At 38.2% G+C, this 15,452-nt stretch overlaps 1 protein-coding gene across 9 annotated transcripts in view; it reads right to left on the bottom strand.

Annotated features, from left to right (window-relative positions):
* Window positions 1-15,452, bottom strand: part of LOC143033961 (KICSTOR complex protein SZT2-like) — a 278,573-nt gene that overhangs the window by 67,770 nt on the left and 195,351 nt on the right. For all 9 annotated transcript variants that reach the window (XM_076199683.1, XM_076199687.1, XM_076199686.1 and 6 more), the window contains one exon: window positions 909-985. In XM_076199683.1, the coding sequence (XP_076055798.1) occupies window positions 909-985 (77 nt within the window). The remainder of the gene's footprint in view (window positions 1-908; window positions 986-15,452) is intronic.

Here is a 15,452-nt window from a genome sequence, read left to right as displayed (position 1 = left end):
CACTCGCTCCCCATGACGCCTACGTGTGCGGCACCGTATGGAAGGGGTTAACCTCTTATAACCCCCCTCCTCTATTCAACCCTCTATTGGGACTGGAAACTATGATACTCGGATACGAGTACATGCCGACGACGATATACATATATATACATATATATATATATATATATATATATATATATATAAATATCTATATATATATATATATATATATATATAAAAAGGGAGAAAGAGAAACAGCGAGAGAGGGGGGGGAACTGATAACCTACACTTCTATTTTCAGGGGACAATATTACTCCCAAGATTTAAGATCACAGAGGTGATAAAGGAGAGTTTTAAAGAGGGTAGCAGAACAGAAAAAGAGAGGGAGGGGGATGGGTAGGACAAACTTAGGGGATCCAAATATCTTTTCATACCATCCATTTACCTGAAAGGCTTCTCTTAGGCTTACTATACTTCTGTTTTCCACTTTCTCTTTTCATCAGCCATACTCATTCATTCTTTCTACACACTTGAACCACCTCAACTCTCTGGTTCACCTTTTAAGATAGTTTTCTCCTTCTAACCCCCATTCCCTGCCTCCACATTTTTCAACACCCATTCTTAAAATATCTATCATATTTAACATCCCATCTCAAATAAACAGATACATTGAATAAGAAATAAAAATAACATTGTATTTAGCTAAGTATTCATCAATTCCTATGAGCATATTTTGCAAATGCTACATGTTTTTGGAAAGCTATTTTGCCTTTACCATGATGAACTGAATGAGAACTTGTTACTATTTTTTAACTTTAAATCCCAATATGTATCATTAGGTGTTCAACACTTATCAACACCATAAATAGTCAGTATTACACTTTAAATAACAACTGAAGTTTAGGAACTTATAAAATTCTACATACCTGGAAGAGTGTATGTGGAGAAGGGGCCCGGTCTTTTTGACCCTCTTTGCTTAAATCAGCAGTTCTGCTATGCTTGGCTATAGAAAGAAGATAATTTGGATTAAAGTATACAAATACATAACAATTATAGTAGCTTCATTGTACAGGAACTTGCTAAAGCACAAACATTAGAAAATTAATCTCTATTTACACAAAAAATATATTTATGTAAGAAAACATGCATTAACAAATGTATTATATAACACACTAACACACATATATATTATATTTAATATATATATATATATATATATACAATTACACACACACACACACACACTTCAACGAATGGACGGCTTAGAAGACGTTCTGAAGAAAAGTGAAGTCTGTGGATCCCAACGCAAAGAGAAGTGCCTAGTGTTTTTGCAGGGTGGGGGGGAAATTGCTCGTGGAGTAGTGGGAACGTAGGGAAAGAGGAAAAGGGGAGGGATTACTGAGGGAAATGGAAGGAAATGAGGAGGGAGTAGACTTGGCCCAGCCAGACAAGCGGAAGGTAAAAAAAAGACTTAGCGATTATCAAATGTCTAATAAAAATGTAAAGATTAGAAGTATAGAGAGGAGCAATACAGAAGAAAGTGACGAGAATATGTTCCAGGGATTTAAAGAGGGTGGGGGGGACACAACCCCCCCCCCCCCCGACTGATAAGACTAGAGGAGAGAGTTGATAAGGTGATCGAGGACTTGGAGCGTAAGTTAGGTAACGTAGACTCCATTTTCCAAAGAATTGAAAGGTTGGAACAACTAGAGAAGGCTAACAGAAACTTAACTGAAGAAATAGAGGACCTAAAAAGACAGTTAAGAAATGTAAAGGAGGAGAATGAGAAATTGAAGAAGAATAGTAATGAAAACAGTGAGACAAATAGCTACAGAAGCTAAAAATTGGAGAATAACTCAAGAAGGGAATAAGGTTTCATTCACTGACATAGTCAAACAGCAATTGAAAGAACATAATGAAGACTCAGTTATTAAAGTGATGAGACAGAAGGAGAATATAGTAAGAGAATTAGCTGACAAAAAGAAATGTATAATTATATTAGGAATGGAAGAGAAACATAACCCAGATAGAACCGCAAGAATCAAGGAGGAAAATGAAAGAGTAAGCAGTTTATTAAAATTAGTCCAGGAAGATGAACCAGAAATTATAAAGGAAATTGAGGAAAAATTCAGACTCGGAAAATATAGTACAGATAAGACCAGACCAATTAAGATTAAATTCAGGTCACAAACAACAGCAGAGAAAATTCTATCCAAGACAGGGAAACTAGCAACAAATGATCAATATAAAAAGGTATGGATAAAAAGAGAAATGAATAAGGAGGAAAGAGAGGCAGAAAAGCAGAAAAGAATTGAAGCTAAGGCAAAAAACGAGGAAAGAACGGAGTCAGAGAAAGAGAGATTCTATTGGAGAGTAGTGAACATGAAAATAAAGCAGTTCGACATACTAAAGAAAAACATAAGGGAAACAGAGAATACAATGGAAGTGGCAGAAAACTAAGAGTGTCTTACACAAATATAGATGGATTGATAACAGGATTGAATGAACTGAATGATTATTTGAAAGAAAAAGAACCGGACATAATGGGAATTGTAGAAACAAAATTAAAAGGCCCACTACCACCCAACAGTGTAGGACATGATACATACAATTATTGGATTAGAAACAGAGAGAAAAAACAAGGGGGTGGAGTTATGTTCCTGACTAAGAAGGATATAAACGTGAAAGGTGTCATATATGGAAAGAATACAGTAGAGATGATTATGATAGAAGTGGAAGACCGAGATAAGAAGAGCAGAAAATTTGTGATCAATTATGTGCCTCCGAAAACAGCCTCATGGGAGGAGAGTGAACATAAAAGTATGTTAGAGGACACAAAGATAGCATTAACTAAAATAATGGAAGACGGAGGAAGAATAGTTATGATGGGCGACTTTAATTGCAAAGAAATCTGCTGGGAAGAAATGACAGTAAAGAGTGGTGATGACTCATGGGGAAATGCTCTACTTGAGATGATTACTGACCATTCAATGACACAATGGATACAAGAGAACACTAGGTATAGAAATGAAGAAGAACCATCGAGGCTAGACTTAATAATTACATCTGAACCTAGAATAGTGGACAAGATTGAATATAAAACACCAATAGGTAAAAGTGACCACATATTGATTGAACTGGAACTTAATGAAGAAAAATATATGAAAAGAAATGAACAATATAGAAAAGGAAGAATGATGTATGAAAAAACAAACTTTGATAAAATAAGAGAATTCTTCCAACAAGAAAACTGGGAAGAAATATACAAAGAAGAAACAACAGTGGAAGAGAAATGGAATATTTTGACAAAAATTTACAAAAAAGGAGTGGAAAAGTATGTCCCAAGACAAAAACAAGAAAAAGAATATGTAAAATGCTGGTACAACAAAAGTTGTAGGGAGTTAAAGGACAAAAGAGACAAAGCCTGGAACAGATGGAAAAAAGACAGAAGACCTGAAAAATGGAAAATATATACTGGTTATAGAAATGAATATGTACAAAAGTGCAGAGAGGAAAAAAGAAAATATGAAAAAGATGTTATAGAAAAGTGTAAAGATCAACCAAAACTATTCTACAGATTTGTAAACAATAAACTGAAAAACAAACAAGACTTAGAGAAATTAAGACAAGGAGGAGTTGAATACACTGAGGAAATGGAAATGGCAGAAATTATGAACAAACATTTTAAATCAGTGTTTACAAGGGAAAATATACAACCTGAAGAGATTGAGTGGAAGGAAAAAGTCCCCCCTATGGAAGAAATAGAAGTAACAAAGAATGAAATATTGACACACTTGGGTAATTTTGATGTCAGAAAATCGCATGGGCCAGATGAAATAGCAAACTGGATTCTGAAAGAATGCAGGAATGAACTGGCAGACAAAATACATAGCATAATAAGCAGTTCCTTAAAAGAAGGAAAAGTTCCAGAAGATTGGAAAAAAGCAAATATAGTACCTATATATAAAGGAGGAAATAAAGAAGAACCTACCAACTATAGACCAGTCTCTCTAACAAGTACAATAGCAAAAATATGTGAAAGAATTATCAAAAGTAGATGGGTAAAATACTTGGAAAAAAAACAACGTACTAAATCCAAGGCAATTTGGATTCAGACAAGGACGATCATGCGTCACCAATTTAATACGTTTCTATTCAAGGCTAATAGATATAATACAAGAAAGAGATGGATGGGCTGATTGTGCATTTCTAGACCTAAAAAAAGCTTTTGACAAAGTACCACATAAGAAGTTGCTTAAGAAATTAGAATATGAAGGAGGAATACAAGGTAAATTGCTAAATTGGATGGAAGACTTTTTGCAAGAAAGAAAAATGAGAGTAGTGATAAGAGATCAGCACTCAAAATGGAATGAAGTAATAAGCGGTGTCCCGCAGGGAACAGTTCTGGCCCCAATAATGTTTGCTATATATATTAATGATATGGATGAAGGAATTGAAAGCTATATGAGCTTCTTTGCAGATGATGCAAAATTACTGAAAAGAGTGAAAACTGAAGAAGATTGTGAATCACTACAGAGAGATCTAAATAAAGTACAAGAATGGAGTAGGAAGTGGGAGATGGAGTTCAATACAAAAAAGTGTAGTATAATGGAATTTGGAAAAAGCAAAAACAGAATAACAGGATCATATAATTTGGGAGAAGAAGGAATAAAAAAAGTAGAAAATGAGAAGGACCTGGGAGTCATTGTTATGAATAATATGTCACCTGAGAAACATATAAATAAGATTTTTGGAGAAACTTATAATTTAATAAGAACAATCAAAGTGGCATTTACATACCTGGATGAAGAAATGGTGAGGAAAATCCTAATCACCCTGATAAGACCAAGATTGGAATATGCAGCAACGATATGGTCACCAAGTACAAAAAAATGTATAAAAAAACTTGAAAGAATACAAAGAGCAATTACAAAACTGGCACCAACACTCTCAAAACTATCATATGAAGAGAGACTACAAAAACTTAAACTACAGACACTAGAGCAAAGAAGAGAGAGAGGAGATTTGATAGCTATTTACAGAATCATGAAAGGCATAGAAATTACTGATAGAGAAAATCTGATAAAATGGGATGACAGAAATACAAGAGGACACGGAAAGAAAATAAAAAAAGACAGCTATAGAAGAGATTTTAAAAAGAACAGCTTTCCTCACAGAGCAATAGACAGTTGGAACAAGTTAGATGAGAAAGTGGTGTGTGCAAAAACAATACATGAATTTAAAAATAGTTTAGATAAAATGAGATATGAAGACGGGACCCCACGAGCATAGCTCCCCTTCCCGTAAAATACAACTAGGTAAATACAACTAGGTAAATACACAAGTCCAAGTCATAAACAATTAAAACCCATTCAACTACCATTCCTATCTGCCACAAACACAATGTCATCTACAAATGACAACAGGCTATGTTTCTATACTCTTCTAACCTAAATATTCAAACCCCTGCCTAATTATTTTGTCTTTATCTCTCTTACTACCTCATCCATATACACAATGAATAACCATGGTAACATCACACAACCCTGAACCACGTTCACCTAAAATCATTTACTCTTTCCATTCCTGACTCTCTCACATTCCCCGCTATTCATGGAAAAACATTTTCTTGTGTTGAACAGACTTCCCTCATTCCCTATTTTACATTATATGCCACAAAGTTTCTCTGTCAACCCTATCTCACATCTTCTATAAGTCCATGAACACTAAAAAAAATCCTTACTGTTTGCAACTTCTCATACGGATATCTTATTATCTTAAACCACACAGGCTTCCATCTCTTTCAGTTTTCCTCTTCTATTCCTCTCAACTAACACATGCCCTACAGCTTACTGACCACAATCAACACACTGATCACTCTATGACTACAACTCACACTTGTCTCCCTTCCCTTTGCACAACATGACTATACTAAACACTCCTCCAATCCACCAGGACACATCCTTCTTTTGGACACACATTGAACAATCTCAAAAGCCATTCCACTATTATTCCACATCCAATCCAGATGCTTCTCCAGCATTAATTTCCTTCAATGCTACTTGTATTTCCTCATGCATCACATTCATTCTTTTAGCACTTCCCAATGCCACACCCAAAGCCTGTCCTCTACATTTAACAACTTGAAATATTCTGCCCATCTCCCTCTGAAGGCCCCCTCTTCAAGTAAACTCTTCAATATATGTCAAATACTATCATGCACATTAGGCTGGCTGATGTATGACAATGTATCAAAACATGTGTGTTATAAAATATAATGTTACAGCTGTTATACTTATTCTCTTTCACCTAGAATATTCATAACCACAGAAAACATGATCAAACCTATTGACAGAATATAGGGGTCACTGAGTTACAACTACAAAATAAATATAATCACGATGGCAATGGCGGCATCTTTGTATACACACTCATGCCTCATAATGCCTACGTAGGAGTCATTTGTATTATAGGTGGTTAACAACTGTCCACTTGGTCCCTTTACCGTCTCCTCTACCCATTTTGCATCTTCACACTCTTTCCACTTCCTTCCTAAAATAGTTTTATTCTTTTCAAAATTCTCATAAAAACATCTACCTAAACTTGCATCCATTGCTTTACTTCCACCTTATGTCAAAAGTCCCCACTAGGTGAGGTCCCCTATCCCCAACCCTTCTATTCTCTGTTTAAAAAAGGGTTCATAATATCAAATGGATGTGAGAAAAATGGGCAACTCTTCATTACCTGAAAAAATAAGGCTATACTACTTTTCACATTCCCTATTACTGGAGTCTTTTTAAGGGCCAACACTCCCTATTTCTTTACAGAGCATATCAATCACCACATACAACCTTGCTCTAACCATCAAATATATATACTCATATAAATCTACACATGATGAAGCAGAATATAGGCAACTGAAATGCAGATGGTACACTATAATATGGTGTGGGCATTGTGCACAATCAGGATGTAGTGAATAGGTGCTAGTTATAAAGATGTGCCACTGTGATATTGTATAATCTTAACAAGCATTACTGTATAGATGCCTGTTTAGCTCATTATACAGTAGTTTACAGGGTAATTTGGTCAAATGGTTTTGATTCTCAAACACATTCACCCAATACAGTCCCTGTAAAGCCCACAAAAATAATTGCAACTTGTTCATACTTACTACATACCCCTGTGTTGCAGACATGTATGTCATATTTTGTGGCTAATGGGTCATTCTTCACAAAGCAAAGTGGCCATGCATGGTAGAGAAACATCTCCACCCTTTCAATCCCATCAACCTCATCCCCTTTCACTCCTTCCTGCTTATACCATTTGAAAATTACATGTTTCTTCCCTAGCAAATGTGCAAGTTCATCCCTGGTACACACCTCTCATGAAACAGGGCATTACCTTGGTCTTCACACTCTTCTCCCATCTATTTTGTTATCAATACACATATACACTTGATTAACATTCCGACAATAAGCTTAGTTCTATTTTCCCCATCTACCCAACTTTTCCTTGGCGAGAGTGATTAGTAAGGGAGAAAGGACATAATGTAAGAGTATGTTACAAGAGAAGATAAGTAACTGAAGACTCAAAGAAGGTATGTTTGAATGTAACAACTAGAGAGATAAAAATTTTGAATGGCTCAGGTAAAGTGTACGTTAGAATTATGATACAACAATAATAATAATAATAATAATAATAATAATAATAATAATAAGCATGAACATGACCCTGTGGTGGGGGAAAAGATTACTGCCACCAAGTCTTTCTACTTGAGTCATACGAGGCGACAAAAAACGGGATGGGGATAGGGCTAGGCATCCTTCTCCTTGTAGCCTTGTAGGGGGCATTCCTATAAAAAGTAAAGGCATAAGAAAGTCTAGGAGTTTTCCAACCACTACCCTACGGTTTGGGTCTTTTAATGTGTGTGAATGTGGTACAGATCAAAGTGAAAGGGAAGAGATTGGTAGTATGTTTGTGAGAAGAAAGATGGATGTGTTGGCATTGAGTAAAACTAAGTTGAGAGGGAGGGGTGAGTGTGAGTATGGGAGTGTAGTTGGGAGGTTCTCAGGAGTAACGAGAGGATGAGGGAGAGAAGGGATGGCTATACTAGTAAGTGAAGAGAGAGGTAAGCATATAGTGGAATGGAAGGTTTCTTCAAGGTTAATGTAGATGAAGGTGAAACTGGGAAGGGAGATATGGGTCTTTGTAAGTGCGTACGGGCCTGGTAGTGAGAAGAGTGTAGAGGAAAGGGATGCTTTTTTGGATGGATTTAAATGAGTGCATAGAGGCATTAGGGAGAAATGTCAATGTAGTGATATTGGGAGACCTTAATGCTAGGGTAGGAAATGAACCAATAGACGGAGTGGTTAGTAAGTGTGGAGTTCCAGGAAAAAATTGTAGTAGAGAGTTGATTATGGAGATAGTGTCTACAGAGTTGATGTTAGCAAATACAGTGTTTAGGAAGAGTGTCAAGCATAAATACACATGGGAGAGGGTGGTGGGTGGAAGGGTGGTAGATAGAGCGTTTATGAAGTATATAATGGTAACCAATAGTATAGTAGGAAGAGTAAGGATGTACATGTTCTAAGGAGAGAGAGAGTGGGGGAATATCCAGTCATATTTTGGTGGAAGGTAAATTGAGAATGGAGGATAGATGGAGAAAGGACAAAAGACAAAAGGTAGGGAAGTGCTTTGAGTGACCTGCTTCAATGAGAAAGAAAAGGAGTACAAGAAGCTGAGGAGTGGGAGAGAGTGAAGGATAAAGTAGAACTAGGAATGGAGGAGGAATGGGGATCATCCAAGGAGGGAGTCACAAAGTGTGCAAAGATGGTGTGTGGAACAAGGAGGATGGGAGGAAATAGAAGAGTGGGTAGTGAGTAGTGGGATGAGGAAGCAAGAAGGTTGTAGAAGAGAGGAAGTGAGCTTTCACAGATTGGTTACAAAATAGGATGAGGGAATCATATGAGAGGTACCAAAAAAAAAAGATAAGTCAAGCACAAGATAAAGGAGGCAAAGAGGAGAGCAGAAGTGAAATGGGGTAGGAGTATGACAGAAAATTTTGAAAGTAATAAAATGTTTTGGAAGGAAATTAAGAGGAAAGGGAGGCAAATCAAGTAAAGAAGAAAAGGCAAAATGTACAGATGGAGAGATGATAATAGAAGAGAAGGCAGTTAGAGGAAGATGGGCAGAGTATTTTAAGGAGTTGCTTAAATGTGAAGGAGGATAGGGAGGGAAAGGTACTTGCAGTGGGAAGCGGTAAGAAAATGAGTGATGAGTGAGGAAAATGGAGGAGAAATAAGGAAAGATGAAGTGACGGCACATGTTAAGATGATGAGAGCTGGTAAGGCACCTGGGTTGGATGGATGTCATGCAGAATGTCTGAAAAAAGGAGATACAGTGATGGTGGACTGGCTGGTGAGGTTATTTAATGTTTGTTTAAGAAAGGGTAGATTGCTAGAGGACTGGAGAAGTGCCTGTAGAGTTTCACTTTACAAGGGAAAAAGAGGACAAATGTGAGTGTAGTAGTTTCAGAGGGATCAGCTTTTTAAGTGTAGTTGGGAAGGATTGTGGGAGGGTCTTGATTGAGAGGATTAAGAGAGGAACAGAGGGAGTAATTGGTGAGGAACAGAGGGAGTAACTGGTGAGGAACAGAGGGAGTAATTGGTAAGGAACAGTGTGGATTTAGGACAGGTAGGGGTTATGTAAATCAGAATTTTGTGCCAAGACAGATATGTGAGAAACTTATAAGAAAAGATAAGGATGTTTTTTGAGCTTTTATGGATCTGGAAAAGGCTTATTACAGGGTAGACAAGAAAGTACTGTGGGAGGTACTGCAGATATATGGGATAGGATGAAAACTTTTAGGAGCTGTCAAGAGTTTTTACATGAGTAGTACAGCTTGTGTTAGATTAGTAATGGAGAGAGTGGTTTGAGGTAAAAAGGTGGGACTTCATCTGGGATGTGTTATGACACCCTGACTGTTCAATTTATACATGGATGTGAGAGGTAAATAAGGGTAGTGGGTCAGGGATTTGAGATGGTTAAAGGAAATGGAGAAAAGTGGGAGATATGCCAGTTGTTAGTGACAGAGTTTGGGAAGGTCTGTGAAAGAAGGAAGTTGAAGATAAAGGTGGGTAAAAGTAAGGTGATGAGATGTACAACAAGAGAAAGTGGCAGCAGACTGGAAGTGAGTATCAAAGGAGACTGGAGGACATGGAGAAGTGGCAGTAGACTGGAAGTGAGTATTAAGGGAGAGAGACTGAAGGAAATGGATAGTTTTAGATATTTAGGTGTGAATGTGGCAGGAAAGGGAGGAGTGGAGGTAGAATGTAGAATGAGAGATGTGGGTAAATGCCTTAGTGGATTATAAAGTGTAATGAGAAGTAGACATTTGGGAATGGATGCTAAGAGGATATTGTATGAAGGAGTAATTGTGCTGATAGCACTATACGGGGCAGAAATATAGAATATGAGGGAGAAGTTTGAATGTGTTTGAGATGAGGTGTCTGAGAAGTATGATAGGGGTTACTAGGCTGGATAGAATGAGAAATGCGGAGGTGAAGAGGAGAACTTGGGTGGAAAGGGAGTTGGGAGGTAGGGTTGATGAAAGAATAATGGGATGGTTTGGACACATGGAAAGAATGAGTGAAGAAAGATTAGTAAAAGAGGTGTGAAAGGCAGAGGTGGAAGGAGTGAATATGAGGGGGTGACCTAGGATGAGATGGATGGATGGGGTAAAAGGGGTGTTGGGAAAGAGGCAAATGTCTGTTGAGGAAGGATGGGAGAGAACAGAAGATAGGGGTGAATGGAGAATGGTTGAATAAGGAGTATGCTGTGATGAATTTGGAGGAGTGGGTGGGTGATTGGGTTGAGGGAGAATATGTGAAAAATAAATTGATGCAGCCCGAAGGGATTTCTCCCCGTCTTCTCCTTTTCAGCATGAGGGGACGGAGAGGGTGGGGTTGCTGATGTAATGAAGTGGCCTTGCTATGGATGTGCTGTGTCTTGCAACACTGCTTCTGACCCAGGGCAGTGGACATGATGCAGGGATGACTCGTCATCCAGGAGGTGCCAAGATAAGAGGGGAGGAAGAGGGTAGAGGAAAGTGGAGTATTAGGGGATGGAATGGGTGGGAGTGGTTTCTATGCCTTTGTCTTTTGGCTACCTCCTGTGTAAGGGGGAAAAAAGCCTTTAGTATATATATATATACATGTAAAAGCTGAGGGAATGATATTTCATAAAGGATGTACTGGGAACTCTTGATTTTATGGAAAATCCATAATAGAGAGCTACCTGGAGCTGTATAACAAAAGTTTTATTTGACAGAAATTTCAACTCGCTGGCCTTGGCTCAATTATTCCATTAAATACAGCTTCCACTTTTGTCGGCTTATAGTGGCACTAGGTATCATACTCTTTTTAGAAAAATCACACATTAATATACTCATACATAAAGGAACTGATAGAATGATAATTTACAAGAAATAAAATTGTTTCTGTTTCCCTACAAAGCACATTTTCTTTTTAGTCATTTGGGGTCACAGTGGCAGGAACCCGGGAAGGCAAGTCTGTAGTGGCTATCAAATAAATATGCATACCCATTTAAAACTACACATACAAGACATTTTCTTCAATTTCACTCATCTTTAATGTATAAGACTGAGAACTATCATGTGTCCACATATCAAGGATATACTGTAAACTGAAATACAGAAAGCAATCTAGACAAAAAACAGACTAAACATGTCAAGAACACAAAATTGCTAGAAACAAATATACTAGGATTAATAAAAAAAAAAAAAAAAAAAAAAAAAAAAAAAAAAAAATAATAATAATAATAATAATAATAATTATAATAATAACCTGCTCTTATCATGGCCATAAAAAGGAAGATGCTTCATATTTACAAATACAATAAAGTGTTTCTTATCCAATACTTAAATAATCAATACATTATATAACTATGAGACTAAATATGATATTACAATGCACACAAATGCATGAGGGAGGCATAGAAAGGATAGTTATCAAATCAGAAGGAATGAGAGACCATGGAGCAGTAAAAAAGTGAAGAATAAGATACAATCGAAGGAGTAGTGAAAGTACTTGAATACAGGAAATCACTTTTCAAACATACATACATATAATGATGGCTATTTCCCCCTTACAAGGGAGGTAGCCAAAAAACAAAGGCATAAAATCCACTCCCACCCATTCCATCCCCACATACTCCACTCCTATTCAACCCCTCCCTCCGTCTTATCTTCATTCCTCATGGATGATGGTCATCCCTGCATCTTGTCCATTGCCCTGGGTCAGAAGCAGTGTAACAAGACACAGCACATCCACAGCAAGGTCGCTTCATTTAATTGGCAACCCCTCCTCTCCATCCCCTCATGCAGAAAAAGAGAAGATGGGGAGAAATCCCTTTGGAGTGCATCAAATTATCATTCACATATATTCCCTCACCACCCCATCCTCCACCCACAACCTTCAATGTATTACTGCATCATCCATACACAACCATTCTCCACTCACCCCTATCTTCTGTCTTCTCCCTTCCTTCCTCAATAAATATAGTGGGCAAAAATAAATGTCATAATTGCAAGCTGGAAAGAAGCCCACATTGTTTCATGGGCAGAAGGAGCTCTACATGACAAATAAATTACATCTAACTATGGGAAATGAATCAAGCACACCTGACTAGATTGAATATGCACTAAAATTAGATCAATACAAAAAAGGTGGACCACACTTGTTAAAATCAAGTTCAAGTAACAATCCATGGCAACTGAAGGAATTGGCACAGACAACAACAGTACATCTTCTCTGAGTGACTCGTGGACACAACCAGAGGCCATTGCCAGTTACCTAAAGCCATGGGTCTTTTGCAGGAGAGACCAGGGGCAATAGATTGATAGACTGTCTCCTTTACAAGCACTATGACTCTAGGTTTTTTGTGTGATATTGTCATCAAGGATAGAGGAGCTGTTTACTGCTGACAAAATATGTTTACACCAAGAGTTTCTTACCCTTTATAAGGAAAGTAGCCAAGTCAAAGGCATGTACCCACTCCCATCCACCACCCTCTCATCTTAGCTCCTCATGGATAATGGGCCACCCCTGCATCCCACCCACCACCCTGGGTCAGAAGCAATGTAGCAAGACACAATTCATCCACAACTAGGCCAATTCACTTAATCAGTAACCATCCCTCTCTGTCCCCTCATGCTGAAAAAGAGATGGGGAGAAATCCCTCCGGGCCTGATCAAGATACCATTCGCACACAAGCATCCCCTATCTCTCTCCCTCCCTTCCCTGCACAACAGCACCATCCACACACAACCACCCTCTACTCACCCCTGTCTTCTGCCTCCTCTCTTGCTCAACAGATGTTCCCAACTTGCTCAATGCTTCTTTACCCCATCCATCCATTTCATCCTCTGTCATCTCATGTTCACTTCCTCCACTTCTACCTTCCACACCTCCACCACCAATCCTTCATCACCCATCCCCTCTATGTGTCCATACCATCCAAATAATCCCACACCAGCCCCACCCACCATCTCCTCCTCCACTCCCACTCTCCTTGTTTCTCACCCCATCCAACCCAGTAGCCTCAACCACCCTTCCCAGACATTTAATCTGAAACACATTTAAACTTCTCTCTGTCTCTCCCAAATTCTAAGTCTCTGCCCTGTACAACACCATCAGCACAATCACCCCCTCATACAATCTCCTCCCTGCATCCACTCCCAGATGTCTACCTCTCACAATACTTTCTAGTCCCCTACGGTATTTACTTGCTTCTCTCTACAATTTACCTCTACCTCCACTCCTCCCTTTCCTGCCACATGCAACCCCAAGTACCTAAAGCTATTCACTTCCTCCACTCTCTCCTTTTTAGACTTACAATACTTCCAATTCACTGCCATCCTCTACCTTAGTATATCTCACCACCATGCTTCTAATTACATTTACCCTAAATTTTCTCCTATTGTAGGTATGCGCACATCCACAACTGGCACCACCATCGCAGACGTAATGTTTACGCCACCATTTCTTGCCACCCTTTTGACTGGCATACCTTGAGTTTGAACTCTGTTAGTGTTCAACTCATATGTATTTACCTAGTTGTATTTTATAGGATGAAAGCTATGCTCATAGTGACCTGTTTTTGTATCTCTCTGCATCCAGTTTATTCTTAAAGTCTTGTATAGTTTTGGCACTTACTGTTTCTCCATTTAGTTTGTTCCAGACATCAATCACTCTATGTAGGAATCTATTCTTTTTCAGGTCGCTTCTATAACTGTCCTTCTTTAGCTTCCAATGTCCTCTTGTTTCTCTTCTGTCCCATTTTAATAAGTTGTCTCTATCAAGAATTTCCATCACTTTCATAATTCTGTAATTGGTCAACAAACTACCTCTTTCTTTTCTCTGTTCCAGTGTTGATAGATGTAATTTATCCATTCTTTGTTAGTATGTCAAATTTGCTAGTGTAGGTACCATTTTTGTTGCTGCTCTTTGAATTCTTTCTAATTTTCTTATGTTTTTTTTTTGTGCTAGGTGCCCATAGTGTTGCAGCATACTCTAATTTAGGTCTTATCAGTGCAACCACTATTTTCTTTACCATTTCTTCATCCATGTAGTCGAAGGCCACTTTCATTGATCTTAATAAGTTAAAAGTCTCTCCAACTAATTTATTGACATATTTATCAGGTGTCAAGTCACTTGAGATAATCACTCCCAGGTCCCTTTCTGAGTTGACTTTTTTTGACTTCCTTGTTACCAAATTTATATTGACCCGATATTCTATTTTTGCTTTTTCCAAACTCCATCATACTACATTTCTTAAAGTTCATTTCACACCTCTGACTCCATTCCCATATTTTGTCCAGGTCTTCTTGTAGCGATCTGCAATCTTCTTCTGTGCTTACTCTCGAGTAATTTGGCATCATCAGCAAAGAAGTTCATGTAACACTTCACTCCCTCATCCATATAATTTATATATATGGCAAACATTAAAGGAGCAAATACAGAGCCTTCAGGGATCCCACTTATCACATCTTCCCAATTCGAATTTTTTTCTAAGTACCACACTCATTTTTCTCCCAATTAAGAAATCCTTCATCCAGCTTACCTTGTATTCCTCCTATTATTTCAATTTTTCTTATTAACTTTTCATGTGGTACATACATATACCAAGGCTTTTTCCCCCTTACAAGGGGGGTAGCCAAAAAGAAAAAGGCATAAAATCATTCCCACCCATTCCATCCCTGAATACATTCCACACCCCTCCACCCTCCCTCTCATCTTAGCACCTCCCAGACGATGGGTCATCCCTGCACCTTGTCCACTGCCCTGGGTCAGAAGCAGTGTCGCAAGACATAGCACATCCACAGCAAGGCCGCTTCATTAAATCGGCAACCCCCCCCCCCTCTCCGTCTCCCCATTGCATAAGAGGAG

This window comes from Oratosquilla oratoria, chromosome 16 (assembly GCF_046742065.1).
Source record: "Oratosquilla oratoria isolate Oo_2021 chromosome 16, ASM4674206v1, whole genome shotgun sequence".
NCBI classification, from domain to species: Eukaryota; Metazoa; Arthropoda; class Malacostraca; order Stomatopoda; family Squillidae; genus Oratosquilla; species Oratosquilla oratoria.
The sequence above is the reverse complement of the archived record's forward strand: the minus strand, read 5'-3'. Positions and strand labels throughout refer to the sequence as shown.